Below are 27,788 nucleotides of genomic sequence, written 5' to 3'. Positions count from 1 at the left end.
TGATTTTTAATCACTACTGCTGCCATTTATATTCTCCTTGCCTCCAGAAGCCCTCTCAAAGGTTCCTGGATGATGCAGTTGCTTGGTGGGGTCAGATCTGCTACATTTCTTGTAACATGCAGAGAATAAAAAATGATGACATGCTCATTACGTCTTCATGAAGTTTCTTCTCTCCTATTCACACTAAGCTGTGGCTTTGAAGAGCTAGTTGAATAAGTCAAGTTGTTTGATGCCCCCTGCAAAGTGTGTGACAAGCCTAGTTTCCTTTCAGGTAAAACCCAGTTGGCTTTACACTGGAAAAATCAAGGGAAAGTAAGGGATTCAAATCTAAGACACACACACACACACACACACAGAGAGAGAGAGAGAGAGAGAGAGAGAGAGAGAGAGAGTGAGAGAGTATTTCAGGCAAGCTTGCTCTGGATTCCTTTTAAGATTCAGTTGATCACATAACATATATGTTACCAGTGGTTTATTTTCTAAAAAAATGTTTAGGGGTACTCTCATTTTCCTACTCATACTGAAATACTGCTCCTCAATGAGGCCAAACTTAGATTCACAAAATGTTTAGGGGTATGCGTACCCCTGCATACCCCCAGAAAAACAGCACTCTATGTTACTGTGATTAATAAAACAGGAGCCTTTTAAAAAAATGTTTCAGCTTCTGTCTTCAGACTCAGCTATACAGCTGTAAATAAAACATTTTGAGTGTGTTGTAAAGTGCAATATACAGTTGTGACACTACATGGCGACTGTGAGCTATAGCAAATTCAATGCATTTTTAAAAACGATTTTTTAAAAAAAGCATTTTCACAGTGTTTTTAACATTTGTGAAGATTCCACCTTCCTCAGCTGCTTTTGGAAACCGTATTATTTCACTTTTATCACAGCACTGATGAAGGCAGAAGCCAAAATGTTTTGCCACATAATCAAAAGGAATCTCTCTTTTGTTAACGATACGCGTGCGTGTGTGTGTGTGTGTGTCTGTCTGTCTGTCTGTCTGTCTGTCTCATAAATATATCTTCACTACCACGTTCTCAGTTTAAAGTATCAGAATATGGTCGCCACATCCTCCACTGCAAATTAAGTTAGCATGATGGATAGCCATAATTCTGCACTTCAATGTGGCAGAATAAAATATAAAGGTTTGAATAGACAGTTCCTCTCTATCCAACCCAATTGGGTGGCACATTTAAACTTTAAAATTTTTATTGTCCCCTCACAAAATATTAATGACATGAATTTTTTTTAGATCAGCTGAATAGACTTGTATTGCTGTAAGATTTCCCTGTTTCATTGTGTGGTTAGGCAGGCTAGCTTAATTTTATACAAGTCCTGATTCGTTTTACTGCCACCTCTTGCCACAGGGCAGATTCAAGCCTGCTGTGATGTTTTGAGGGCCAGAATTGTTCTTTCCATACACCTTGTTCACACTTGCCTTGGGCCTGGTTAATCACGGAAATATTTTATCCTTGCTTTTGTCCCCATTTGTTTCCTTGACGGTGACATGTTAAACATTTTGTTATTGTTAGGTGCTAGGGCTACTGCTCCTCATCTCAGCTTTCCTGGAAGTTGAATGACTAAGGAGCCTCTCCATCCCCATCATTCATCCCGGACACTGAGGTCCAGCTCCGAGTGCCTTCTGGCAGTTCCCTCACTGCAAGAAGTGAGGTTACAGGGAACCAGGCAAAGGGCCTTCTTAGTAGTAGCACCTGCGCTGTGAAATTCCCTCCCATCAGATGTCAAGGAAATAAACAACTATCTGACTTTCAGAAGACATCTGAAGGCAGTCCTGTTTAGGGAAGTTTTTAATGTTTGATTGTATGTTGTTGGGAGCCGCCCAGAGTAGCTGGCGAAACCCAGCCAGATGGGCAGGGTATAAATAATAAAATTATTATTATTATTATTATTAGGTGGTGTATCTGTAACACATTTATAATTCTTCATAACAAATATTTTGCTTGCAGGTGCAGTGAAAGATACTGTACTTTTCTGTCTACAAGACGACCCCATGTATAGGATGACCCTTATTTGGGGGGACTCAATTTTAAGAAAATGGGTGGGGAGAGTGATGGCACAAAGTTGTTGTATAAGACAATGTATAAGACGACCCCCACTTTTGAGTGTGGTTTTTAAAGAAAAAAAACTAGTCTTATACATGGAAAAGTATGGTACGTTCTAAAGGGCTAAAAACTTTTTATTTACGGAGGCCTTTGTTAACAATAACAACGATGGTGTTATTGGATTAGCATTTTAGGTATTTCGTATTGTGCATTGCTTTAGATTTTGTGGTTGTGATTACTTTTGCATTTTATCTTGTTAAGCTGCTTTGAGACATTTGTGTGTGTGTGTGTGGTTTTTTTTAAAGGACTAAGAAAACTGCCACTATTGGAGAAAAATTCAGCTGCCAATCCAGTCAGCTTCTGTACATAGAATAGGTGGACATTATGTTATATTTTCCTCAGGCCATAAAATGTCTTGTGCAGGCCTATCACTATATTCCATAGGTCTTACTCCCAGTCTCAGGTTAGTGATTATAGGATTTCAACCTAATGGACTTGAACCATTGCTCTGCCATAGATAGTCTCCTCTTTGGGTGTTTACCCTTACTGACTTCCTGCAAAGGGGGCAGGAGTCCAATATAGTCCTTTGCCAATGCCTAAGCCAATACCGCTCACATTTCTGTAATCAATAAAGTTGTGGCCTAAAATTTTGTCCAATAACCTTAAACCAAAATTCTGTGTCAGTGTGAATTTTGTTCTAACGAGGGGCTGGTTTGGGGGCCTTGCCACGCAATATCCATCTGATAACATCGTATATAGCATGCAGCTACCATAATGGCATGGTGAGCATACAATTTAAAGGTGATAAAGCTGGAGGCAAGCCTGAAAGCTTTCACAGCCAAATCTATCTTCCATCTTCACAATGCTATTCTGAAGATCACTCAGTTTACTTTGCAAAATTGCTAAGATTAGAAGGATTTTGTAGAATTTATTCTGTTGAAACCGAAAGTTGCAAGAATGTAAAACTGGCTTGGCTGGGCATGGGCCAGACTATTTATATCACTGCTTTGTTGGTACGTCTTTCTGAGTCACTGACACATCTTCCCCAAATGCTCTAGTTTTGTTTCATTGTTACAGATAGGCTATTCTGCATTTTCTTTATCTCTGGGTTCTCCTCTGTTGTTACTCATGGTTGAAACAATAAAGATTGACTCACTGTATTGGGGACTATTGGTCTTAACAATGCAAGAGTCACAACTAGTGTATATATTCAGTCATAATTTTTTTTGGAAAGCATAGTAAAATATTAAGGAACAGCAAGAATAATTATCTTACCATGCACAAATCAAAATAAATCGCTAGAACAAAAGTCTATATCTGACTACGCGGACTCAGTGGTTCTACATATTGGAAAGGTAAAACAAAACAGAGAAGTGAACATTCATAAAAGATATGTATAATTTAGCTGTTGGAGAAGAGTGCAAGGTCCCTTGATCTTTGAAAATCAGATTAATATTAATCTAATAAACTTTATACTCAGTCTTCTGAAGAGCATGCAAAACCCTTAAGAAATTATTTTTACACAATGGATTCCTATTGATATAAAAACAGGAAATGATTTAACATATTTATAGCACCCTAGCTTCTCACAAACACTGCCATAAACAAAAGGCTTTGCAATGCACCACTGAATGGTATTAATTTCTACAACTTTCATTATTAAAGCGCTGCAGAAATTAATATAGATTTAGCACACAGTGGAGCTAAATAAATATTATCCACTGGGCCCAAAGAAGGAACATGGGCAAAAGAGGAAAAAATGCTTGCTGTTTGCTTTGCAACATTTCCTACTGCCAAAGAGACAGGTCATTTAGCAAACTGGGCATTGGCTATTCTCTACAATAGTGGAAATGCCTATAATTAAATCGCTGCCTTGGACTACACAGAAAAGGCGAAGTATGAATACATGAACAAGCAAGCAGTTGCAGTCAGCAGGATTGTACAGGTGGGGTGGTGTTATTCACCTGCTTCCTAAAGCTGAGCATTGCTGATGGATACGGAAAGGGTGAGAGATGTAGAAGCAGCACAGCAGCTCAGCACTGTGCAGGTACAGTGGCAGAACCAATCTGATGTCCCTATGCTACCTGAACCATGCCAAGGTGCAGCCAATTGAGCAATGCTATGATGCCCTGGAAACCATTACAGCAAGCAAGCAATGTTTGAAGCAAAAATATTGCAAGGAAGACTCCTAGGTTGTTATATTGTTGATGTCATTGTGAATGATGTCAAAGAAACACCTTGCATCGAAGAGGGCCTTCAGGGTAAGTGTATGTAGAACAGGTTTGCTTCAATTATCCACATTTACTTTTAGCATTTATCAGTACACCAAGGATCATTCTACATGGATTTTAGCCCTATTTGGCTATTCATTTCCCTCTCTTGGGCCATCACTGGCAAGCCCTGCCTACTCCAGCCCTCTGACCTTTCTTCTCTCTACTGGTTGAAGGGCATTCTTCTGAAGAGGGCAGTCTCCTCTACTCATAGCTGCTACCCACACATGTTACAGTTAAGTATAAACCATGTTCTAAATTTTAGAGGGATCTTCCATGAATGTAGAATGGGGCTCCCCACTTCAGAGAAAATGCTTTCCATCTTCCACCCCACTCTTGCTCTCTTTCACCCAAATGGTCATCACGCTGGAGAAGTGGAACACCTGAGCAGGGCTTAGCCCAGCGCTTATCTTAGGTAAGAGTCACCAGGCAACACTGTCCATCTTCTAAATAGCTTTTCCATGGGTTCTAGATTATCAAGGTGTTTGTTTTTTTTTAAAAAAGGTCTATTGTATGCAGTGGCGTAGCGTGGGGGGTGCCAGGGGTGCCGGCCGCACCGGGCGCAACATTTGGGGGGGCGCGTTTGGCCGGCCCTCCTCGAGGAAGCAGGAACCCCACTGTCCTCGGACCTCCTCCGAAGGCTGGCGGTGGGGCAGAGAGACCTCCTCCCGCCGCCAGCCTTCGGAAGGCTGCTCCGAAGCCTGGCGGAAGGGCGGAGAGACCTCCTCCCGCCGCCAGGCTTCGGAAGGATGCTCCAAAGCCTGGTGGTGGGGCGGAGAGACCTTCTCCCCGCACCAGCCTTCGGAAGGCTGCTCCGAAGCCTGGCGGTGGGGCGGAGAGACCTTCTCCCCGCGCCAGCCTTCGGATGGCTGTCCTGAAGACTTGTGGTGGGAGCAGTGGCGTAGCGTGGGGGGTGCAGGGGGGGCCTGCCGCACCTGGCGCAACATCTGGGGGCGCGCGGAAGAGACTCGAGTGCTAAAATCCACGGGTTAGGGGGCGCAAATTACTTGCCTTGCCCCGGGTGCTGAGAACCCACGCTACGCCACTGATTGTATGATAATAATACACATTTCTAGTTTGTTTTACAGTGACATGCCTATGTGAATTATAATGCCTATGTGAGTGGGAGCAATACAAATGATGGCTCAATCAACACACACATACATTTTCTACATAACTCTTGTGTTTCACCACCCAGTACAATGTAGGTTCCTGCTTTCCCAGTCAAGCTATAAACAGCAAAATAAAAAAAAAATGTGCATGTAATATAACCAGCCTGCCAGACCCTTTAAAAAAAAATGCAGTGACCAACATATGTATCAAGTTGAACTTGAGTGCTATATCCTTTCGGTGCTATAGCAGCAATCAATAAAATTGGTGTGTAAACTAAACAGTAATAGCAATGGGCAAAGGTGTTTATTGAACATTATTGTGCGAACACTTCATTGATGAATTTACTCTGAGTTAATGCAAGCCACTGCAATCTTAATAGTTGAACCATTTATGGAATGGCAGCATGCCAGTGAACTTTCAGCGGCACGTCTGTCGTTCCATCTCACCTTGCTGAACTAATCTTTACGAGTGGGGGGTTTTCCCTGCCCGCCTCTTTTCCAATTAGAAAATGCCCCCCAACAATGTCAGTTTCTATCTCCTTTATGCATGCCGTACTTTTCCGTGTATAAGACAAGGTTTTTTTAATTAAAAATTATGTTAAAAAATTATTTATACACTGATAATGCATGAGGGAATGTGGGATTAGTTGCTGCCATGAGCCGGAGATTATCAGCGGCTATTGGGTGTGTTATTGGTGGCCGCAGCAAGGGCTGGTGTTGATTGACTGTCGCTGTGGCAATTGGGCAGGCGATTGGTGGCTTCTTCCGGTGAGGGGGCAGGCGATAGGTGGCTTTTGTGACACGTGCAAGTGGCAGTGTAGATCAGATGGGTGAGTGATTTTGGCAACCCTCCCAAAAAAGCTCTACTACTATGGGCAATCTCCCCCGATTTTCTTAATTTTGAGTCGCCCAAAATAGGGGGCTTCTTATACATGGGGGGTATGTTATACACGGAAAAATATGGTATATTATTGTTAAATAATAAAGTCACAGAAAGAGTGCTGAAAGATCAGCCCAAATGCCCATAATATTTCTCATGTTCTTCCTAGAGAACTTCCTAGAGTATTTTGTTATTTTAACAAAGAAAGATAAAAATGAATAGTAGATGCAATGACATTTGCAATACAGTATCACCAGAAGTGTTAAGATTTTGGATGTTATATACTTCATACATTTCCTCCAACATTTATAAGGCATCCCAGAGATTGGTACTGTGGTACATATCTTATTTTATCATGTGCTCTCCCTCCTGTGAGACCGAGAGACAGATTTTCCTGGGACTGGCAACTGAGCTGATTGCTGACTGAAGTCTAACACTCAATCACACTAGTTCTTTGAATTTGACTTTGGATGTATATGGAATAACTTCACGAGTCTTCATCCAAATAGCCAAAATCACATACAGACCACCATGTTGCAAAGGTTTAGCTGTCACTTATTTTGGAGATAGGGAAGTCTCAGATGTTATAAATGAAATATATCCATTCATAAAAAAAGAAAGGAATGGGAAACATCAGCAGTTATACATAGCTTTTTATTTGCCCCTCAACTAATTGTTTGGCTAGAGTTAAAATCTTGCTCAAATTATCTGAGATTTCTGTAGGATAACCAACCAATTCATTAAAAATGAAATGAAAAATGAATGCAACAGGAATATGATAACACAATGTCAGAAAGTCTAAGCAATGTGATAGGAAACAGTCTATAGCAAATAGATGTCTCGTGGGGTGACTAGGCAAGGTGTTTTATTTTCTCTTTTTTCCCCTTTTTACCCAGGTGAATAACATGTCTTCTTTCTGATATGTACTTTGAAGAACTAGGTTAACTGTTTTCCCTTCCATTTGCTGATACTGAATATAGTTTGCATCTAAAATGAAATGGGCAACCAATTATGAACTACCAAAGCAAGGCATCACTCAGCTTTCTATAAATACACATTAAGTTTTAGAAACCAACTGCCTTTTATGTAATTTAACGTACCCTGGAAAATTACATCATAGGCCATACACAGGTTCTGAAAGCGTAATCACAATCTTATATTCCTGTCAGATTCAGAGGTGGAATGATGGATGTGAATTAAGCCTTTATAGTTTGCTTGCGCAGTAGGTAGTAAATTAGCAGGTGCAGAAGAAGTGCTAATGCTCTGTGAATTAAGCATCAATTTACTGCTTCTTTTCTCTTTACCCTGCACATTGAATGGATTTTGATCTGAACAGATGACTAGTCTCTAAGCAAGAACTACAGATTACACTACGAGGAACAATAAATTATACCACTCTGTTACTGATGTTATTAGCATTACCTCCATCTGGTTTCAGACATGTTTGAGTGGAAGAACCAATGTAAAATGTTCATTCTTTGGTGTGCATGCCTTATCTTCAAAGTAAGGAAAAGAAAAACCATCCTCAATGTTTTTAGCCATAGAATATTCAACTCTAGTTGAACTATTTTTAAATTGGAGGCTTTCACTAAATGCATTACTTCAAATATATAAATGCAGAACTGGTGATTCATGGATGGACAGAAATGTTCATTAATTTCAAAACTTAGTTGAATGCCACCCTATGAAATTATTCCTTAGCATACAAGATTTTCAAGGTTTAAGCAATACATGGGTATTTTCCAGAAGAAGAAAATGCCAGGAAAAGGAGAACCCATAAGGTGTAAGGAGTTTTTAAAAAAGTCAATTTCAACCCAATGCACTAGTCAATCAAAGATATTGTTTAACCACTTTGTCGGCTGGTGGATAATGAGACTTGATTTCTAAACTAAAGAATTCAAAATTCAGGTACATTGGCTAAGTTGTTTCAATCAAAGCTTGAAACTGTTAAAAGATTTAAGATGCTGAGCATTTAAGGTAATTTTCGTACCAGTACTGCCTTTTCCAACCATGAAAGACATTCAGCACTGAAATGTTATGTCCCTTGTTGAAAATGCATTAGATTGGGCAAAATTACTCCCTTCCCTAACTCAGTGCTCCATGAAATTGTTGCAGCTTCAGGAGGGAATGAAGCATTTGGAACTTGGGACAAAAGCTCTAAATAACATTCAAAGTATCCTGTAAAAATATATTTTGAAATAGTTAAAAAAAAATGAAGGCTATTTATTTGAATGATCAATATATTGGTGGATAAAAATGTAAATACGTCTTCTAGGTCAGGCCATGGAGTTCTTGGAAACCAATACAAATGCTGTATCAGGCTGTAATTATATGGCGGCTCCTCCCGTTAAATTATATAAAAGCACAAGAGACATAAACATACACACTATATACACACATACACACAATCAAAACATAAAGAATTGCATTTACCACTATGCACAGCATTCAGTGAAAGTGAGTAATATAACTATGGTTTGTTTGGGAGACATAGTTGCTCTTCTGACTTACTGTTTTCCATGTTCAAGGCTATGCAACAAGCCAAAAAAATAAATAGAGGCAGTCATATAAAATTTTGGGGGCAAATAATTATATACCCTCAATCTTCCAAGAACAAATAATCCTTTTACGGTATCAGTAATTTGTGAAAGACAGAACATTGGCAAATAAAAGAAACATGAATATTTGTAACCAAACAGCTGTTTCAGTTCGGCATCAACCTAAATTACCTTTTTGGAATATAACACAGTGATTTGTGGTAAACAGGTTAAAATTAGTTTTGCCACTTAAAAAGTAGTTAGCCAGAATAATTTCTGCTCCTTTCACACAGTAAATTCCAGAGTACACATTCTTTACACTCAAAGGTTCCATTGATCCATAATGTACTTTTTTTATAGCTATGCCCCCCCCCTAATTTCATGGGTCCATTTTCAGTGAAATGGGATAACATTTTCTCATTTGCCAGTTAGGGGGCAACTTTTGGTGGGGGGAGAGAGACTCTCAGGCCTAGTGGTCACAATTTTAGATTTCCCAGAATACCCCTCAGAAGAAAGGATTCTGGGAAATCAAAAATAGCAGCTGCTTTTGTAGCTGAACTTGGAGGGGCTCTGCAATGTTCTCCACCCCACAAAGAGAAACATGGTTAGAAAATGAAAAAAGAAAGAAAGAAGTGAAACAGTTTCACCAAGCCATCCACCACTAAATCTCACCCCAAATTCAAACTGAAGTTTTGACCTTTCGTAAGTTTGGCTCGGCATCACTTTAAACAACACACAGCTGCTGGTAACTATTCATGAATTTGCCTTGGCCCATTTGAAACCCATTAAATCCAGTGGTCATCAACACATCATGTAGCAACAAAGTCCATAAGTTGAGTTTGCCAAATCTCATGGTGATCAAATTCATAGGCTTACCATTAGTTCTAGCATTATAGGAGAAGAAGAAATAATGTTTCTGCATCCACTTTGATGGCACTGTGCACAATTTTTTTATATAACCCCCCCCTTTTTTAGTATAAACCTCTGAATAAACATACATAGGGCTGGCCTACATACTAAAGAAGTGAAACAGCTAACATCTTTATTGACTGTAGTGTGATCCTGCTAATTGTTAAAACAGTCCTGACAACTCATTCCCTATTTGTATTTGTTCTGCTTGTTTTTGCCTGCCCTGTTCCAAGACGAAATGACCTATTTTCGATGCCTCCTCTGCACTTCAACCTCCCACACCAACAGTCTGAATGTTCGTTAAAGACCTGAGATCTAGAAGCACGTTTGAAAAGGGGGGGGGAGGAATGGACAAGCAACTAGTTTATAAATAAATGTGAGAAACATTGAACTACCTCTTTTCAAACGATGCTCTAAAGCTACAGCCCCCTCATTCCTGAATGTTGCAGCACAAAAAACGTAGGACCAGTGTCATCAATATGCTTTGGTATCACTTTAATATCACAGAGATAATCACTATGACAACTGTTGGAAAATGTATGTGAAGTAAGCAAGTGTATTATCAAAACAATTTATTGGAATGAAAATAGAACTGAGGTAAGATAGGTACTAGAAACACTGTCTTTCGCTCCTGTTTTCAGTGGATTCAGTGTGGATTCAGTATTCAGCTGAATACTGAACAACTGCACACAAGTTTAATTTTAGGCATGTGATATCATTTACTATATTCAGAACGCTATGTGAATTATGTTAACCATTCATGCTTCAGCCCAAATGAGTGGTGTACTCCAGAATTGTTCCTCAAAAAGCACTGGTGTGTGTCTCTACTTAGATGTATGTGTGAACATACTGATGGGTTTAAATAGGGATGTCAGCAATAATGGATCAGGAACAGTTTTCAAAGAGTAGAAAGGTCAGCGCAAGGGCAGAAACCTGGCATATGAGAAAACTGGTCCTATTAGCTAGAAGTTATTATTTGGTGAGATACTCTTAAAGTTCGCTAGACGTCCTGCTATCTAAATTGCAGTGGTTGTCACAAAACTAGAAGTATCATTAAATGCAAAGCAACACTCTCTGGTAGAGTCAGTTCTCTCTTTCATTCCCTCTCATCAAAAAGAGAAGCACATTTCTACTCCACAAATCCTTAAAGTGTAATTATATATTAAGAGGTTGTGATGACTCACAGAAAAATAATTCTGGATCCTTCCATTAGAGGGCAGTATCCTACCACATCATCATTCTGAACACATTTCTAAAGGTGTTTGTTTCATTCCTTGCTGTAACTTAACATTCCCCCCCCCCCCCCCAAAGTAATTCACCATAAAATATTTCTAAAATAGCATTAACAATATTTAGTTGATTAATGCATATGTATTCCTGATGGAGCTAACATTCCCCCCCCCAAAGTAATTCACCATAAAATATTTCTAAAATAGCATTAACAATATTTAGCTGATTAATGCATATGTATTCCTGATGGGCATTATTATCATCACGACAGCAATGACTACAACTTCAAAACAAACAACTTCAAACAATTTATGAATACACAATTTCGAATGGCTAAATTTTGAAGGCTTCTATAAATATGAAATGAGACCACTGTATTGACTTACCATATTGATGGTGCTTCAGTGCCACTGATCTCTAAGAAATCGTAGCCTTCTTCTAGTTGGAAATCCGTAAAAACCAAAGCAATGGTATCTCCTGGCTCAGCTAGAATGGTCCATGTGCAATCAGCATTGTTATCATACTCAGAAGGAAAGTGAGGACTTGAAATAATTCCACTTGTCCCACGGAGAGTTCCTCCACAAGCACCTTCAGCTGATTATAAAAAACAAATGCAATAGAATTGGTCACACTGATAATATATTAACCATGTTAACAGCACCGTGGAAGGGGGTATATACAGAGATGAAGAAACACTATACATTTTATTATTTCTAAGAAGCATCAAGTGATCCCTGACATCTCCAGTTAAAAAAATAACAAGCAGTACATGTTAGAAAAGATCTCTGCCTGAGATGCCCTGTTTGAGCATTCATCCTGATTTATTTGCACAAAGCTTTTGCAGAGGTTATACGAGCTCTGCTGTTTATTAAGCATCCATCCTGATCTGTCAATCGAGAACGTTCAGCCAAAACACATATAAAAATCATAATAATAACAATAACAAGCACCACCACTGCTCTCACTTAATGTATGAGCTGAACAATATAACACAACACAATGGCCAATAACAATGGCACTAAACACTATTTATAGACTAATACAAATGATCAGAAATTACAACCAAAGTCTCTAAATCTTCTTCACCAGTCGCGGTAGAATAATTCAAAAAAATTGATATATACATAATCAGTCAACAAATATCGCCGGAACAGAGTTTCCAGATAACCAATCTGTTTCGTTCAATATGTAGTCATCAGTGCCTACAGTATTGTATGAGCACTGATCCAGAGCATATTTTCTACAGCGTTTATATTTGCTTACATCTAAGATTGGCTTGTTAAGAAATTGAACTGCATCCTTCTCATATTAATTCTTACAAGTCTGGCTGATGAAGCATTGAACGTAATAGATTGGTTATCCGGAAACTCTGTTCCGGCAATATTTGGTGACTGATTATGTATATATCAAACTTTTGAATTATTCTACTGTGACTGGAAATCAGCCCTGAGTGCTCACTGGAAGGACAGATCCTGAAGCTGAGGCTCCAATACTCTGGCCACTTCATGAGAAGAGAAGACTCCCTGGAAAAGACCCTGATATTGGGAAAGATGGAGGGCACAAGGAGAAGGGGACGACAGAGGACGAGATGGTTGGACAGTGTTCTCGAAACTACCATTATGAGTTTGACTAAACTGTGGGAGGCAGTGGAATACAGGAGTGCCTGATGTGCTCTGGTCCATGGGGTCATGAAGAGTTGGACATGACTAAACGACTAAACAACAACAACAACTGTGACTGGTGAAGAAGATTTAGAGACTTTGGTTGTAATTTCTCATCATTTGTATTAGTCTATAAATAAATTAGTCTATAAATGTTATATTGTTCAGCTTGTCTTTATTGCAACACAGGGGTTTGTTTATGGCTCACTCAATGTATGGCAGCTTCACGTGTTCATATATGTTTTTGAGAAACAAATATGCATTCTCTGTGTGCATAATTTCATTGGGTTCATGTTTATATCACGGCATTGCACAGTATGCAGAACTTGGATTAAAGGTCAGCATTTTATTACTTCTCTGCTATTAACTATTAAGTCATGCATGGAGAATTTCCAGTTGCAACACAGCACAAAAGTATATGCCATGCAACAAAATATTTTTCACAAATAGACTGGAAGAATTATCACGGTGAATCATGCACAGCATTTTACAGGAAGCATTTTAAGGGAACAATTGTTACATTAGCGCTTGTATTATTAGTATAAAAACTTATGTAATTGCAAAGGAAGCCTTCTCTGCAGTTCAGCGGCATGAAAAATTAAAAGCTCATTAAGCTGCCTACCAAAACGGTAGCTGAAAACTAAAAGACAGCAATAATAAACAACGTGGTTTTTTGTCCTCCGCCCCAGTAATGATAAAGCCCCTTTCACTTTTACACATTGTATTATTTTAACCTACATTGATCATGATTGTCCTTGTGGGTTATACTCATAATATCATTTTATATACACATATGGAACTTGACAAGGTCTCTGGCTCAAGGAACCTATCAGCTAATGAAGATGTGTGCAATACAAAACAATTAAGGGATTAGATTCAAGTGGCTGAGAGCAACACCGTGGGTAGGTGGCCTGTGATCAAAGCCATGACAGAGGAATCAATTCCGGAAGGTACATTTTAAAGGAAGAAAGAATGGCTTGGCTTGTGCAGTCAGAAGGCAGATCCTACCCACAGATAAGTGCTTTTCATTTATTTCTCCATGCAATTGACATTGCATAGAGGAGTAGCAATGGGCAAATCTGTCAACTTTGGTTTCTCTCAGTTTCTACCCCCTGCCCAATAGTAAATTCTGTCTTCCACATTTCCATTTCAGTTTGTAATTCTTGGTTGTTTTTTAAGTCCTTGTGAAAACTCACCAGAATTCTTCCAATTCAATGGCTTACTTCCTCTTTAGAACAAACTACAATTTGCCATCACTACTCCCAGTAGTGATGTATGGAAGTGAGAGCTGGACCATAAAGAAGGCTGATTACTGAAGAATTGATGCTTTTGAATTATGGTGCTCTTGAGAGTTCCATGGACTGCAAGATGATCAAACCTCTCCATTCTGAAGGAAATCAGCCCTGAGTGCTCACTGGAAGGACAGATCCTGAAGCTGAGGCTCCAATACTTTGGCCACCTCATGAGAAAAGAAGACTCCATGGAAAAGACCCTGATGTTGGCACAAGGAGAAGGGGACGACGGAGGACAAGATGGTTGGACAGTGTTCCCGAAGCTACAAACATGAGTTTGACCAAGCTGCAGGAGGCAGTGGAAGACAGGAGAGCCTGGCATGCTCTGGTCCATGGGGTCACGAAGAGTCGGACACGACTAAATGACTAAGCAACAACAATTTGCCATTGCAGCCAAAATAGCAATATACAGTTTGTGCTTGCCCTTCATGTAGGAATGGTTGGATTTCTGATTTATTTATTCCCTTTTTTGCCCTTAAATTAAATTCAGTTATCAACATACCTGTATGCACGCACACACACACACACACACACACACAACCCTCAAGAAAATTTGTCAGAATTTTTGTGCTACTTTCTCCTAATAAACACATCTTTGCAAGCAATTTTCCCCTGTGCAATACGTATTTGTATGCTAGTATCACTAATATATTTGTTGTTACAGATAGGTAGCCGTGTTGGTCTGCCATAGTCAAAACAAAAAATTTCCTTCCAGTAGCACCTTAAAGACCAACTAAGTTAGTTCTTGGTATGAGCTTTCGTGTGCAAGCACACTTCTTCAGATACACAGTATCTGAAGAATCTGTGTATCTGAAGAAGTGTGCTTGCACACGAAAGCTCATACCAAGAACTAACTTAGTTGGTCTTTAAGGTGCTACTGGAAGGAATTTTTTATATTTGTTGTTATTTTGCAATGCTCCCCAGTATGGAGGTTCAGTGTCACAGCACTGCCACCGAAAGGGCCTGCCTCATGTCTCCACCAATCTCACCTGCCATGGTAGTGGAACACAGGGTGGAGCTTCAGAAGATGACCACGGCTGCTGTGCAGATTCATGCAGGAATGATGGCAGGCAATGGAGAACTAACATCAATACAATAGATATGACATAGAGCTCTCATTTGTGGCAAATGATGCACATGGTCTTTTGTCCTGCCAAGGACCACGGGACTCAGCAGGAAGACTGAAAGTTCACTAGAAATAAAAACTCCCCTGTTTAGGCAAGTTTTTAATGACTGATGTTTTAATGAATTTGTAATCTTTTGTTGGAAGCCGCCAAGAGTAGCTGGGGAAACCCAGCCAGATGGGGGGATATTATTATTATTATTATTATTATTATTATTATTATTATTATTATTATCTCAGTGCAGCCTCTCCTGTGTTTTCTCCTCACCTGGAAATTGAATGTATTAAACACCCCTTTCAACCTTTTGGGTTTTAAAGTGGTACATCAAAATTTGTTTTATCGTAGAATTGCAGAGTTGAAAAGGGACCAGGACGATCATCTACTCCAATCTACTGCAATGCAGGAATCTTTGACCCAACGTGGGGCTTGAACTCATAACCCAGCGTCTCATGCTCTACTGTCTGAGCTATCATACAAGACACATTTTAAAAACAATATAAATTCTGCTTCAAAGACTTGTCCTTTCTGCCTCTGATGCAGGCAATTTAGTGAAATGCCCAATTCACTGGATTTTTTTTAAAAAATGCTGTCTTCTTGAAACATTCCTGTAAATGTACCCCATCACACCCTTTAGAATATTACTTTTTCAGTGTTAGCCAGAAGGTGATAAAGAACTCTTGCCCAAATAGAAGCGCATTGACAATATCACTTGGCCCCATAAATATAGTTGTCTTTTAAAAGAAGCATTCAGAGAATAGCTTGCTGTCTTTTATAAAGCACCTTCTCTATTTATATTGCTATATATCTGCAATCCTTGTGTGCTGCATAATGTTCAGACAGTTCTGCTGTGCACTATCCTCCATTCTTTGGGGATGACACAAGGAGCCTTAGGATAAGCCTGTTAGAAGCCAATCAAAACTTCGTGAAATAAATGAGCAATTAAAGAGCACATCTGTGCACTTTTCATCTCAGCAATGCAAGTACAAATGGGGGAAACGGAGCTATCCCCGCACTACTTAAATATGCAAAGAACTGAGGTCTGTGGTTATCAAGACAGTCTGTGTGCAAATCCAAACCAAACCTGACATCACCTTAGAATCCCTCTACCTGAAATTATTTATAGTGCTTATTGCTGCAAGCAACAGCACGCTGAAAGGATGTGGCAAGGCAAAAAGAACTCCCTTTACATTTTACTTTTTCGTTTTCTCCGTACTTTCTGCATTTACTTTCCTTGTTTTTACAGGTTACTGCTTGGTCACAGCACAGACCTGATTTGAGAGGGGTGGGGGGTGATTCAACTAGCAAATTGTAAATCTGACCGCTCCCCACCTCCCCACAACCCACTCCGCTAAAGACAACAAAGGAAATTCACAATCTACCATGCCAAATATTGTCTGGAAATGCTTTTAACTATTTCATTTGATGACGAGAATTCAAGTGGTTGATGTGCCTTTCAAGTTCCAAGCACTTCAGTTTATGTTATCTTCTGCTCCAGCAAAGAAAATAACTTGACAAATGACATGCCAATACTTCAGTGCACAAAACTAATACAGAGATATTGATTTCCAGTGAGGTCAACATCAATGCAAGAATTGGACTAAATCATAAGTGACCTTGGAACTCAAAGAGGCATATTCTAACGTTTTTATCTTGTTACTGTTTTATTGCTGTCATCCTTTTTAAAAGCCACAGTGCCTATCCTGGATTTTAACAGCAAGAAAAATGGAACGCAGCAGGTAACAAGTATGTTCCCTTGTGGACTTTTGAGTACTTGAACAAACCTGTCCATCTCTGGCCTAGGTCATTGCAATTTAAGTTCATAAAAACTCACTGCAGCTTTTGCAAACCCTCTGTACTATTACAATCATAATATGGTGCAATCCTATTTCCTATACAAAAATAGTTCTGACCTATACCCTGATAAGTGAGTATCAGTGCAGTGGTTGCAAACCTTTGGGGGTACAGTAGAACATTTGGAAATTTGACATAATGCTGTGACATCAACCCATCTGTTGGTTTTTCTTGCCCCCCTCCAAGGTCACTCTCCTCCCTGTAGACAGACAGAATTCACATGCATGCACATGCACATGCAGAAGCACATTGCACCGTCAAATTGGAATGACTTTGGTAGACCACATAGTAAAAACCAGAGATCTGCTGCTCGCCGGCACCACAAAAACAGTGATACAAGGCTTGGTTGCCGATCTGAGCCTTGAAAATGTAAAGAGGGCTGAAAAAGGAATTTGGAAACAACATCACTTTTCTTCCTGCAGCTTTTTAAGGTCTAAATAACTTGCCGCTTTCTGACAAAGGTGCCTCTCTGTGTGTGCTCCTCACACCAAAGGAACTCTTCAAGGAGATGCCACATCCGTGCCCTCTGGAGTAAAGGACTGCAGCCTCAGTTAATTTTCATAACCAAATGGCACTCACTAAGTGGCTCATACCTATCAAGCAAGTGGTGTGCTAATAGAGAGATAAATAAAACTAACAAGTGTGAGAAATGATAAATGTTGCCTCTTAATGGCTTATAAGAAATAAGATGTTTAGTTCACTTCTGTTCAGCACATGTAACAGACAGCACCTATAGCCATTCATTTTACCTATAGCTTAAATGATAACATGAATAACTGTAATAAAGCTCTGTTTTGCTCCTCTCACATAAAAGCAAGTTCTGAAGGCATGAAGCTAGCAGCTAAGTTAACCATTAGCCACAAAAGCAGAAGGTACAGCACAGGTTCAAAAATGCCCAAGATCACAGGACACAGTGTGTGGTCAGCATAAACATGAAAGTTCCACATATCAAGGTTGGGTGTTTAACACCTGTTGCTAAACTAATAATAATAATTTATTTATTTATTTATACCCTGCCACTCTGGGCAGCTTCCAACAAAATATTAAAATACAATAGTCTATTAAACATTAAAGGCTTCCCTAAACAGGGCTGCCTTCAGATGTCTTCTAAAAGTCTGGTAGTTGTTTATTTCTTTGACATCTGGTGGGAGGGCATTCCACAGGGCGGGTGCCTCTGCCTGGTTCCCTGTACATAGCTATCAAGTGTCCCTTATTTGGCGGGACAGTCCCTTATCCCAGCGCCATGTCCCGCTGCTATCCCTTATTGATGATGTCCCTTAAATAAGCTACTGAAGGTAATGGGGCCCTTTCTATGTCCAGCTGTCCTTTGTCAACAACAAACTGTTGCTGTTTTTTTGTGCTGAATATATGCTATATGGTAATTTATGGACCTAATAGGTATCTAAAGCCATTTGCACGCAACAAAATATGTATTTTATCAAAGTAATTGTTGATCCCTTATTTTGGCTGCTGATCCCTTATTTTCGAGGCTGCTGGTCCCTTTTTTTCAAATCTGTAAGTTGACAGCCATGCCTGTAACCTGGCTTCTCGCAGCGAGGGAACCACCAGAAGGCCCTCGGCGCTGGACCTTAGTGTCCGGGCAGAACGATGGGGGTGGAGACACTCCTTCAGGTATACTGGACCGAGGTGTGAAGGTCGGACATATGATGTTGTGGTTAACACCTGTTGCTAAGCTGACACTTGTACAAAAGGTCAGATAAAGGTGAAGCGTGGCAATGGAACATTTGTGGTTAAAATGTGTTATGGAAACTACCGTATTTGTGTTATGATTGATGAGGGAAATAGGGGTGCTGTTACCTGTTGGGACTTTCCACACCTTCTCTGTGAGGGAGGGGGAAGAGGGACTTAGAAGCTTTACAACTTGTGTGTAACCTCTTGATCCTTGTGGTTGCTGGCTCTTCATGAGGCAGCCATCCATTTGCAAATGTATTAATAAAATCTTCCTCTTTTACCAAATTTGTCCAAGATCATTTTTATTAAAGGCTCTCAAGGCACAAAGGTCTTGAGGACCATTTAGGCCAGGGGTAGGCAACCTAAGGCCCAGGGGCCGGATGTGGCCCAATCGCCTTCTCAATCCAACCTGTGGATGGCCCAAGAATCAGCATGTTTTTACATGAGTAGAATGCGTCCTTTTATTTAAGTTGAGTTATTTTTATTTAAGTTAAGTTATTTAAGTTATTTAAGCATCTCTGGGTTATTTGTGGGGCATAGGAATTCATTCATTCCCCCCCCCCCCAAATATAGTCCGGCCCCACACATGGTCTGAGGAACAGTGGACCAGCCCACAGCTGAAAAAGGTTACTGACCCCCTGATTTAGGCCCTGATTTCAGATTATTAATACTGTTCTGCTCAGTTTCATTTCATACTCCATTGTCCTAGTTCGAGATAACATTTCAAGATTCATTTTACTTTGGTGTACTGCAATGTAACTGATGGAAACATGGTTCATATTTTGAATATTACAAAACATGAGGGAGTCATTAAGAAGTGCCAGGATTTCCTCTCCCCTGTTCCTCCAGTGGCTTTCCCTTGCAATTTATCACCAGCAATAGAATAGATACAATTAAAAACTTGACTGGCATATTATAAAGCTCTTGCAAGTGACATATTGTCATTTCCAGCCACATTATGTAAGGCTTATCAATTAAAGGAAATTGCAGCTTTAGACAGCTCCAAATGAACCATACATTATTTACTAAGCCTTATTAAAAGTATCTGCAAAGTCACTACTGGTTCTCTATTAGATGTCATTTTTCTATAATTCTCGGGGATTTAAAAAATAAATAAATATGCACAGTGATCCAGTTCCTTAGCTCAGCAAAACAAAAAAGTAAAGCAGTCAAAGCTACTTCTAAAGACCTGTGCCCTCAGACATCTGTAGCCTATTGTTTGTATTTTATTAGCCATTTATTGAAATTATATGCTCTGCACTGACATTTTAAAACATCCCATTGCTATCATTAAATCATACATATCTGGGCCAATCTGGCAATTCATCAAGTCAACTCGCAGAATTTGGAAACGTTCAAAGGAAGCTGTTGCACTGATGTAGATAATTACATATTAGCCATGGCATTGATCTGTGCATCCAGATGACTTCTGCTACCTCTAAGAAAAAGGCAACCTAATGCTCATAATTGAAAGATCAAATATGGCCTGAAGAAAAAGTAAAGGAAAGCTTTACATGTATCCTCTCTTACAGCTAAGGTACTAAAGACAAATATGCTGACCATCTTATGAAACATTATTTTTTCTTTACTCCAAGGCTTCCATTGACCTTTAAGGATTGTCTTCCCATTAGCATCTAGGAAGCACCTGCAGACTGCTAGAGAGACTGTAGTTTGAAGGACTTATTTTGGACCCTTTTTTTGGTGAATGCGAGAAGACTGGGAATGAAGGTTGTAAAAACACTGTAAAGCAAATGGAGAAATAGCTGGATATTATTCTGGAGTGCATACTCTGAACATTTTAAATAATCGTTACATACATAATTGGCAGACATAATTGGATTAAGGATGATGCACAAAGGAAAGCGATGAATTGAAGATGAAGGGCCCTGTTTGAGGGGCAGGGAAGAGAAGATATCCCAGGGTGGGAGGCTGTGGGAAGAGGTGGAATTTCCCAGGTGGAAGAACTGGGAGGGTTCACTCTTCTGTGTGTGGAATAATTTTGATACAGGGCATTGGTTCTTCTCTACTGTCTTCCCTTCCTTATTCTTGCTTTTTCTGTTTTTCTTTTCTAGATAAGTGTGATTTTTTAAATTGTAGTTTATGTTGAAAACTTTTAATAAAAATTGATGGAAAAGAAAAGGAGAAGTGATGTAATGGTGTGGCTGGGGGGGGAGATTTCAAATGACTAAGGGTAGGGGAGGACTCCTGTTTGATTCTCTTTTTAATGAGAATTTGGATATACTAGAGAAAAAGCCTACTGGAAACCACTGCAGGACACTAATAACACCCTGGAAATGGATATTCTCAGTTTGGGCAATTTGAATTGCAATTCTGTTTTGTTTAGTAAGCACATTTATAATTACTTAACAAGAGGAACTATTATAGTTTTAAGTATTAAGCGAAATAATTGAAAAGTTAACCATTTTCAAATATAAGCAAAATAATCCTGATTTGTATGACTTAGCAACATTAACAGAGAAAGGAATTATAAGAATACTATACATTTTTTTCAGATTTCAGTATGTACCGGTATATGTGAACTACAGTATATTACAATGAAAGCTATGTGATCCAGCAAGAGTTAAGCACTTCTAAAGCCAATTAATTTCATTTCCAGATGAAATCAGTTAAACTGAAGGCAGCCTGAACTCATGCATACTCAGCGCTTAATTTCAGCTAGAATTGGAGATGGGAGAGAAATTTTATTTTGTTTGCATTTTAATTCACATTATTCAAACAAATACATGAACTGAAACCCTGAATCCTTTTGCAATCCAGTTTTTTAACCAAACAATATGTACGAGCAATATGTAGCAAAACGAGTGCATAAAATGCATATATTAGTGAAAATAACATCCAATAAAGTTTTATATCAAGGAAAATGCCTGGCAAAAATGTGTTGATCACTTAACACTGAATACAAAAACGTGTTTATTAGGAGAAATTAGCATGAAAATGGTGGTGAATTTTCAGGAGAAATGCTATGGAAATGTGGACAACAGATTTTAATACTGGAAAAATAAGAAACTAAGAGAAACTGAATTGACATATTTGCCCCTCCTCAGGTAGACAACACTCAATATACTGTACTCATATCCCATCCTAAGTAATATATCATTTGACACCTTCTTTGTTTTCACAATAAGCTAATTTCTTTCCTTAGTTCAGAGAATGATATATACATTACTTGTCAAATCAATATTTAAACTCGGAATTGATTTCTCACAAAGAGACACACACAGAGTACCAGATTGAAACCAGCTGCTTCTGATCGATGTTAATGAATTGTGCTGCCCCAATAATGGTAATCCTACAAATGATAGTAACTCTAGGAATAAACTGATTTCGTTAACTATTTTCAGTAGGATAGTTTCTTGATTAAGAACCCTAAGATCCCATCTAATAATGATCTCCACAGCCACCATGTTTTTATCAGTGTAAGTGCTTGCGCTTGTCAAAAACAGCAACAGAATAATTGCCATGTTTAATGTGCACTGGGAAAACTGGGTCACTGGAATCAAGCTACAGCAAGGATTTGCATATTACAGAATTAGAAGGTGTATTTGCAGTTGATTCAGACACCTTCTGGCATCCATCTTGGCTGTAAATCCTGGAAGACCTGCTCCCTGCCTTGCAGACCTTCCCTACTTGTCTTGCAAGAGTTGGGCCCTGACTGACTCCAGCTACAAAAAAAACTGAATCTGCTGAACAGACTCTGGGGCTGGGGTGTTGTTTGGAGGCTTCTGCTGTTGGGGGTTGTTTCTGATTCTGTATCTTTATTTTATAGCTTGGGATTTATGTGGGAATTGTTCTGTTTGTATTTTTAAAATATTTATGACTACTTTTGTTATGTTGGAGTTATGTCTTTTTTTCATGTGGCAATCCGCCTCGAGCATGGTTTGAACTGTGGAAATGCAGCATATAAATAAAGTTATGTATGAATTGATGTAGTATCCAATAAACTATGAAACAGAAACAATATTGGGCTGTATGTTAACTAGAAATCTGTAAGAATCCATAGTGAAATGCTGTTGGTCCCAGTCCACATGCACCAGATGACTATAACATGCACACAGTTTGAAAGAAAATTGTTGTTTCCTCTCACAGAATATGTAATGTACCTAGGTCCACATATTAGTTTGTCATGACATATTGTGCAGTCCTAAGTGGATGAAATAAATGGTACCATTAGCTAAGTTTAATAACATTTTGAAATGAACTCACTGTTGAGGGATTTTGGCTGTCTAAAAATATTTAGGTAGATTAGCAAAAAAGCAGTGTGTGAGTAGTTTGAAGTATATTAGCTGGAAAAAGTCTGTAACACTCATGTCCTCCTTGTGTGTCTGTCTTGTGTGACATCACTTCCTCTGCCAGGAGCTGTGCTGGCTGCTGGAGGTTGCCCACAGTTGTAACCAATTTCGTGCAATCTTGGGGTCATGGTTTAGGGAGCGGACCAGAGGGAAGACTTCTTTCCTGTGAAAACCAGTCACACACAGCCCTTGGCCTCAGTCAGTGCTGGAAAGCATTTCCCAAATTCCTATTTTCCGCAATTCTCCTTTGCCATGGAACCAATATAATATGGAGTCTTGGCTCATCCCAGACCACATCAACAAACGTGGAACATATATATTATTATTTTTTGGTTATTTGTTTGGTCATTCTATGAATAACATCTTCATTTCAGATCATTATTTCACAATAGGTTTCACAAGGTTCATGCTAGAAATCTTACCTCTGCAAAATGGAACTGGAAAATCCCATGATGCTCCATTTCCAGGACTCATGATACATGTCAACATAGCATGGCCTTCGAGGATATAGCCGGACATGCAGCTGTACCGAATTTTATCTCCAATATTGAATCTTGTGCCATGAAGAACTCCTTTTGGTATTTCGCCAGGATTGCCGCATGTATGGCTAGGCAGCACTGATGAAGAAAAGGAATAGATTTTATTAAGGTAGAATGTACAGAATAAAAACAAATAGCATTTAATTGGCTGGGACTTCATTGTGCAATAAGTATACATATACATAACTTTTTGTTTCTCTGCTTTCACTTAGAGCAAATAAATTGTTCCTTAGGCTAATGAAACACTGTTCCTTAGGAAATAAACATTCAATATATCAGATAAATACAATTTTGTATAGAAATTTAGGGTGGTATCTCCGGACATCTAACTCTCAGGAAAATGCATTTAGGATTGCAGTATACCCGGTAAATTGTGTGAAGCAACGTAATAGTATTCTGTTCAGCTCCTTATTTGGTTTTTACTAGAAATATAGATCTGCTCCCAAGGAACTCAGAGAACCTTTCCAATGTGCCACAGGAAAGCAACACACTGTACTGATACATAGTCTAAAAATTTCCAAAGATTTCAGCATTTGCATTTATACGTGGCACCAGGAACAAGTTCTGGGTATGAAAAAAACCAATAATACATTTCCTTGAAGAGTCTGAATTTTGGTAATGTTCAGCTCCTTTCCAAGCAGAGGAGCCAACCCAGGTTATGGGTGCCCAGTGTATGTGACCCCTATAGTTGGCACCCCTGTTTCCAAGGAAAGAGTAGATTCTCTAAACAACAGCAGCAGCAGCATAAACGATAGCAACTGGGCAGTTACAGCAGCCCCGCAAAACTAAGCAGAGCATTAACAACCTATTTGTCCAACCAGACACAGGTTTGTAATGGGTGGGATTGGTGAAAATGAAACACATTGGACACAATACCATTGGGGACACAGATAACCACTACATAGCCACACAGAACTATGTTGGTATGGTAGAACTGAAACAAATCCAAAGTGTTTCTCATCCCAGTTCAGAAGCACTGATTTCTTCCCCCCACCCCCAAACCTTACATTGCATAATTTCTAGAGTGATAAATCTGGCAGGAGATGCTAATAATAGCTCTGAAATGGTTTACCTTAGTACTAGACACAGCCAATGATTAATCCGGCACAAATATATAATGTGTTTAACTTGTATTGAAAGCAATGAAATTTTAATCAATTGACTGAGAAAGCCAGCTCAAGTCAATGGATTTAAGGGTACTTAATTTTGGCTTCAATTGCAGCCACAGTCTGTTTGAATACTGATCCTACATTTGCCATAGCATTGAGTGTGTGTCTGAATCTTATACAGTAACTAATACCAGTAGCAGAATCTTCATTCTATGAAACCTACTTGCAAGAAATAACCATTTGGATAATCTTAGCTCTAGTGTGACACTGTTGGATGACACGTAGCTAAATCTGGTCTTACTGGAACACACAGTTTATGCCTCCTTTGCTTCAAATTGGGGATGGGGGGGCCTGTGACCCTCCAGATTTTGTTGGACTATAATTTCCACCATCCCTTACCATTGACAATACTGTTTGGGGCTGATATGAGGTGAGAAACATCTGGACGGCCACTTGTAGTTGCTTGGTCAATATTATTGTTTATATGGGTTTTTAAAAAATGTGTCTATACTCAGTCACTGTCTATTTCCTATATGTAACATTGCCCCCTTGGGCATAACGTACTCCAGCTTGTTCCAACTGTTTGTTTGTTTTGCACTTTCTTCATGAGCGACGGGTATAGACATGAGATATGAACACTGGCTTGAATCACTGAAAGCATCTTCTTGTATTATCAAAGGCTCAGCCATGCAGATGCACAAGGAGAGGTGGCCCAAAACATTTTGTTGCCTGAGGCAGAGGATACAAACCAAGTGGAACCTCCTACTATCTTGGTTAAAAAAATAATAAACTGAAGAAGAAGAAGAAGAAGAAGAAGAAGAAGAAGAAGAAGAAGAAGAAGAAGAAGAGGAGTTTGGATTTGATATCCCGCCTTTCACTCCCCTTCAGGAGTCTCAAAGCGGCTAACATTCTCCTTTCCCTTCCTCCCCCACAACAAACACTCTGTGAGGTGAGTGGAGCTGAGAGACTTCAAGGAAGTGTGACTGGCCCAAGGTCACCCAGCAGCTACAGGTGGAGGAGCGGAGTTGCGAACCCGGTTTCCCAGATTACGTGACTACCGCTCTTAACCACTACACTGGCTCTCAACTGCCTTTTGATGGTAGTCTAAAATTCTGAGCCAGGATGCCTCACCCATCAGCTGGCCGTATATAGAGGTGCCTCATCCTTTTGGTTGCTGCATTGCTGCTATAATATTCAAAGTGGCACTCAAGTAGGTATGACTGCAAGATAGATGAAGCTTGTAGATCTTAGGTGCACAAGTTTACTGCTGAGAAACAAAGCAAAATAGCAGTACCTGACCCCAGAGCCTTCTGCCTGCAAAACAGGTGCTATCTAGTCTTCTGTCGTAAGACTTGTGTCAGTCAGAACTCAAATAATGGGAATGGGAATGATATATAATACAGTGGTACCTCGGGTTAAGTACTTAATTCATTCCGGAGGTCCGTTCTTAACCTGAAACTGTTGTTAACCTGAAGCACCACTTTAGCTAATGGGGCCTCCTGCTGCCGCCGCACTGCCGGAGCACGATTTCCTGAAGCAAAGTTCTTAACCTGAAGCACTATTTCTGGGTTAGCGGAGTGTGTAATGTGAAGCGTATGTAACCTGAAGCTTATGTAACCCGAGGTATCACTGTACACTACTCATGAAGGCTTGAGGAATGGCTTTCTTCAGACTGCAAGGCAGATGTGGGCAGGCAGAACAAGATTAAACAGATTTCTAGATTCAAGGTCAAGTCTGTTAGCCGCCACACTACAAGACTGGTGATAACATAGGCATCGGCTCCAGGGGGCCGAGGCTCTTTGCCCCCCCCCAATTGTTGAGGTCGAACGTACAGAGTGTGATGTCAGGACGTCACATTGGGCTCCCTCCATGTTCTTCAGAAGATGGCGCCTTTGGGTGTTAACATATATAATCACCAAACTAACCAAAATATTCTCACATTCTTTTTCATTTGGTTAGTATGCTTTTAATAGCGTATTAGATTAGCTGGGGGGTTGAGGAAGGAATCCCAGCCTACCATAAAACAGAGGTGCATTTTTCAAATCCTTAGATTGCAATAGAAGAGAGCAAGCAGAACTACATAACTTGAACAGCAGGAAGCTAGCAAAAGAAGCTAGCAAAAGAAAAAGAAAAGAAATGAACAAGCTCTGACCACTGAACGTCTACTGATGGAGGAGAGCATCTACACCCAGAACAACTATACTTTATCACTTTATACATGCTGTCTCCACTCCAATAACTACGAGTATAATTATAGGACAATGTCTAAAAAGAAACCTTGTTTGGGGAGGAGAAAAAATGTTTTCATGAGTTTTATTCTTCCTACAGATGCTTTCGACTACAACTCCCATCATTCCTGACCACTGGGGAGCTGTAGCCCATGACATCGTATTGGCTACCACTGGTTTATATAGTTATTGCTCCTTTAGTGCTACCCTCAGCAATTTCTTCATCTATATTTTGTAGTGCTACTGCTTTGTGAGGATTTCCGCCTACCTTCTTCTCTGTGTCATAACTCATATCAGGGAGATAGAAAGCTTTCCTTGGATGAAATGAAACTGCTGATCAGGCATTGTTTTCTCATTTGAGATGCCTCCCAGGCCCTCGGTATCACTCTGTTACTATCTTTTCAATTTCCCTGAGAACTAAGTTAGTCATAAGTGCCGGGGGAGAGCCTGAGAGAAGAATCTGCCTGCCCACTGGGAAACAATTGAGACGTATCCCTTTGTAAGTCAAAGATACAGGACAGGGCATAATGTCTTGGAAGAAAAGGCATTCTAGAAAGCTGATTTGAATTTGAACTGAGAAAAACAAAATCACAGATGCAAATTTTGTTGAACATAAGCAATCCCCTGGACAACAAGAGAAAGCCAGAAAGCCATTACTGTTTGGGTACTACAGAGTTCCAGGCAATAACATTTTAAAACAAAAACAAAAAACAAACAAACAGAAAACTCAAGAGTGCTGACCTCTAATGCTCAACTTCAATTAAAATGCCCTCTGATTTATTAGCTGGTTTGGATTTTAATCCAACTATCGGCAGATCCACCCCATACATTTAAGTACACATGACTTCTCTGAAAGAAATCTGAGAACTGTGATTTATTCCGGCTGCTGGAAACTGTAGTTCTGAGTGGGGCAAACTATGCTTCCCAGGATTATTTGGAGGAAGTCATGTGCTTTGGATGTGTTTAAAATGTATGGTGTGG

General features: G+C 39.6%; 1 protein-coding gene across 2 annotated transcripts in view; it reads right to left on the bottom strand.

Moving 5' to 3' along the window:
- Positions 1-27,788, bottom strand: part of CSMD1 (CUB and Sushi multiple domains 1) — a 963,313-nt gene that overhangs the window by 453,741 nt on the left and 481,784 nt on the right. For both annotated transcript variants that reach the window (XM_083495378.1, XM_083495379.1), the window contains exons 4-5: positions 23,354-23,548; positions 11,388-11,595 (exon numbers count right to left, since the gene is read on the bottom strand). In XM_083495378.1, the coding sequence (XP_083351504.1) occupies positions 11,388-11,595; positions 23,354-23,548 (403 nt within the window). The remainder of the gene's footprint in view (positions 1-11,387; positions 11,596-23,353; positions 23,549-27,788) is intronic.

The sequence above is a fragment of the Podarcis liolepis genome (assembly GCF_965112155.1).
Source record: "Podarcis liolepis genome assembly, chromosome: 3".
NCBI classification, from domain to species: Eukaryota; Metazoa; Chordata; class Lepidosauria; order Squamata; family Lacertidae; genus Podarcis; species Podarcis liolepis.
This window is presented reverse-complemented; position numbering and strand designations above follow the sequence as displayed.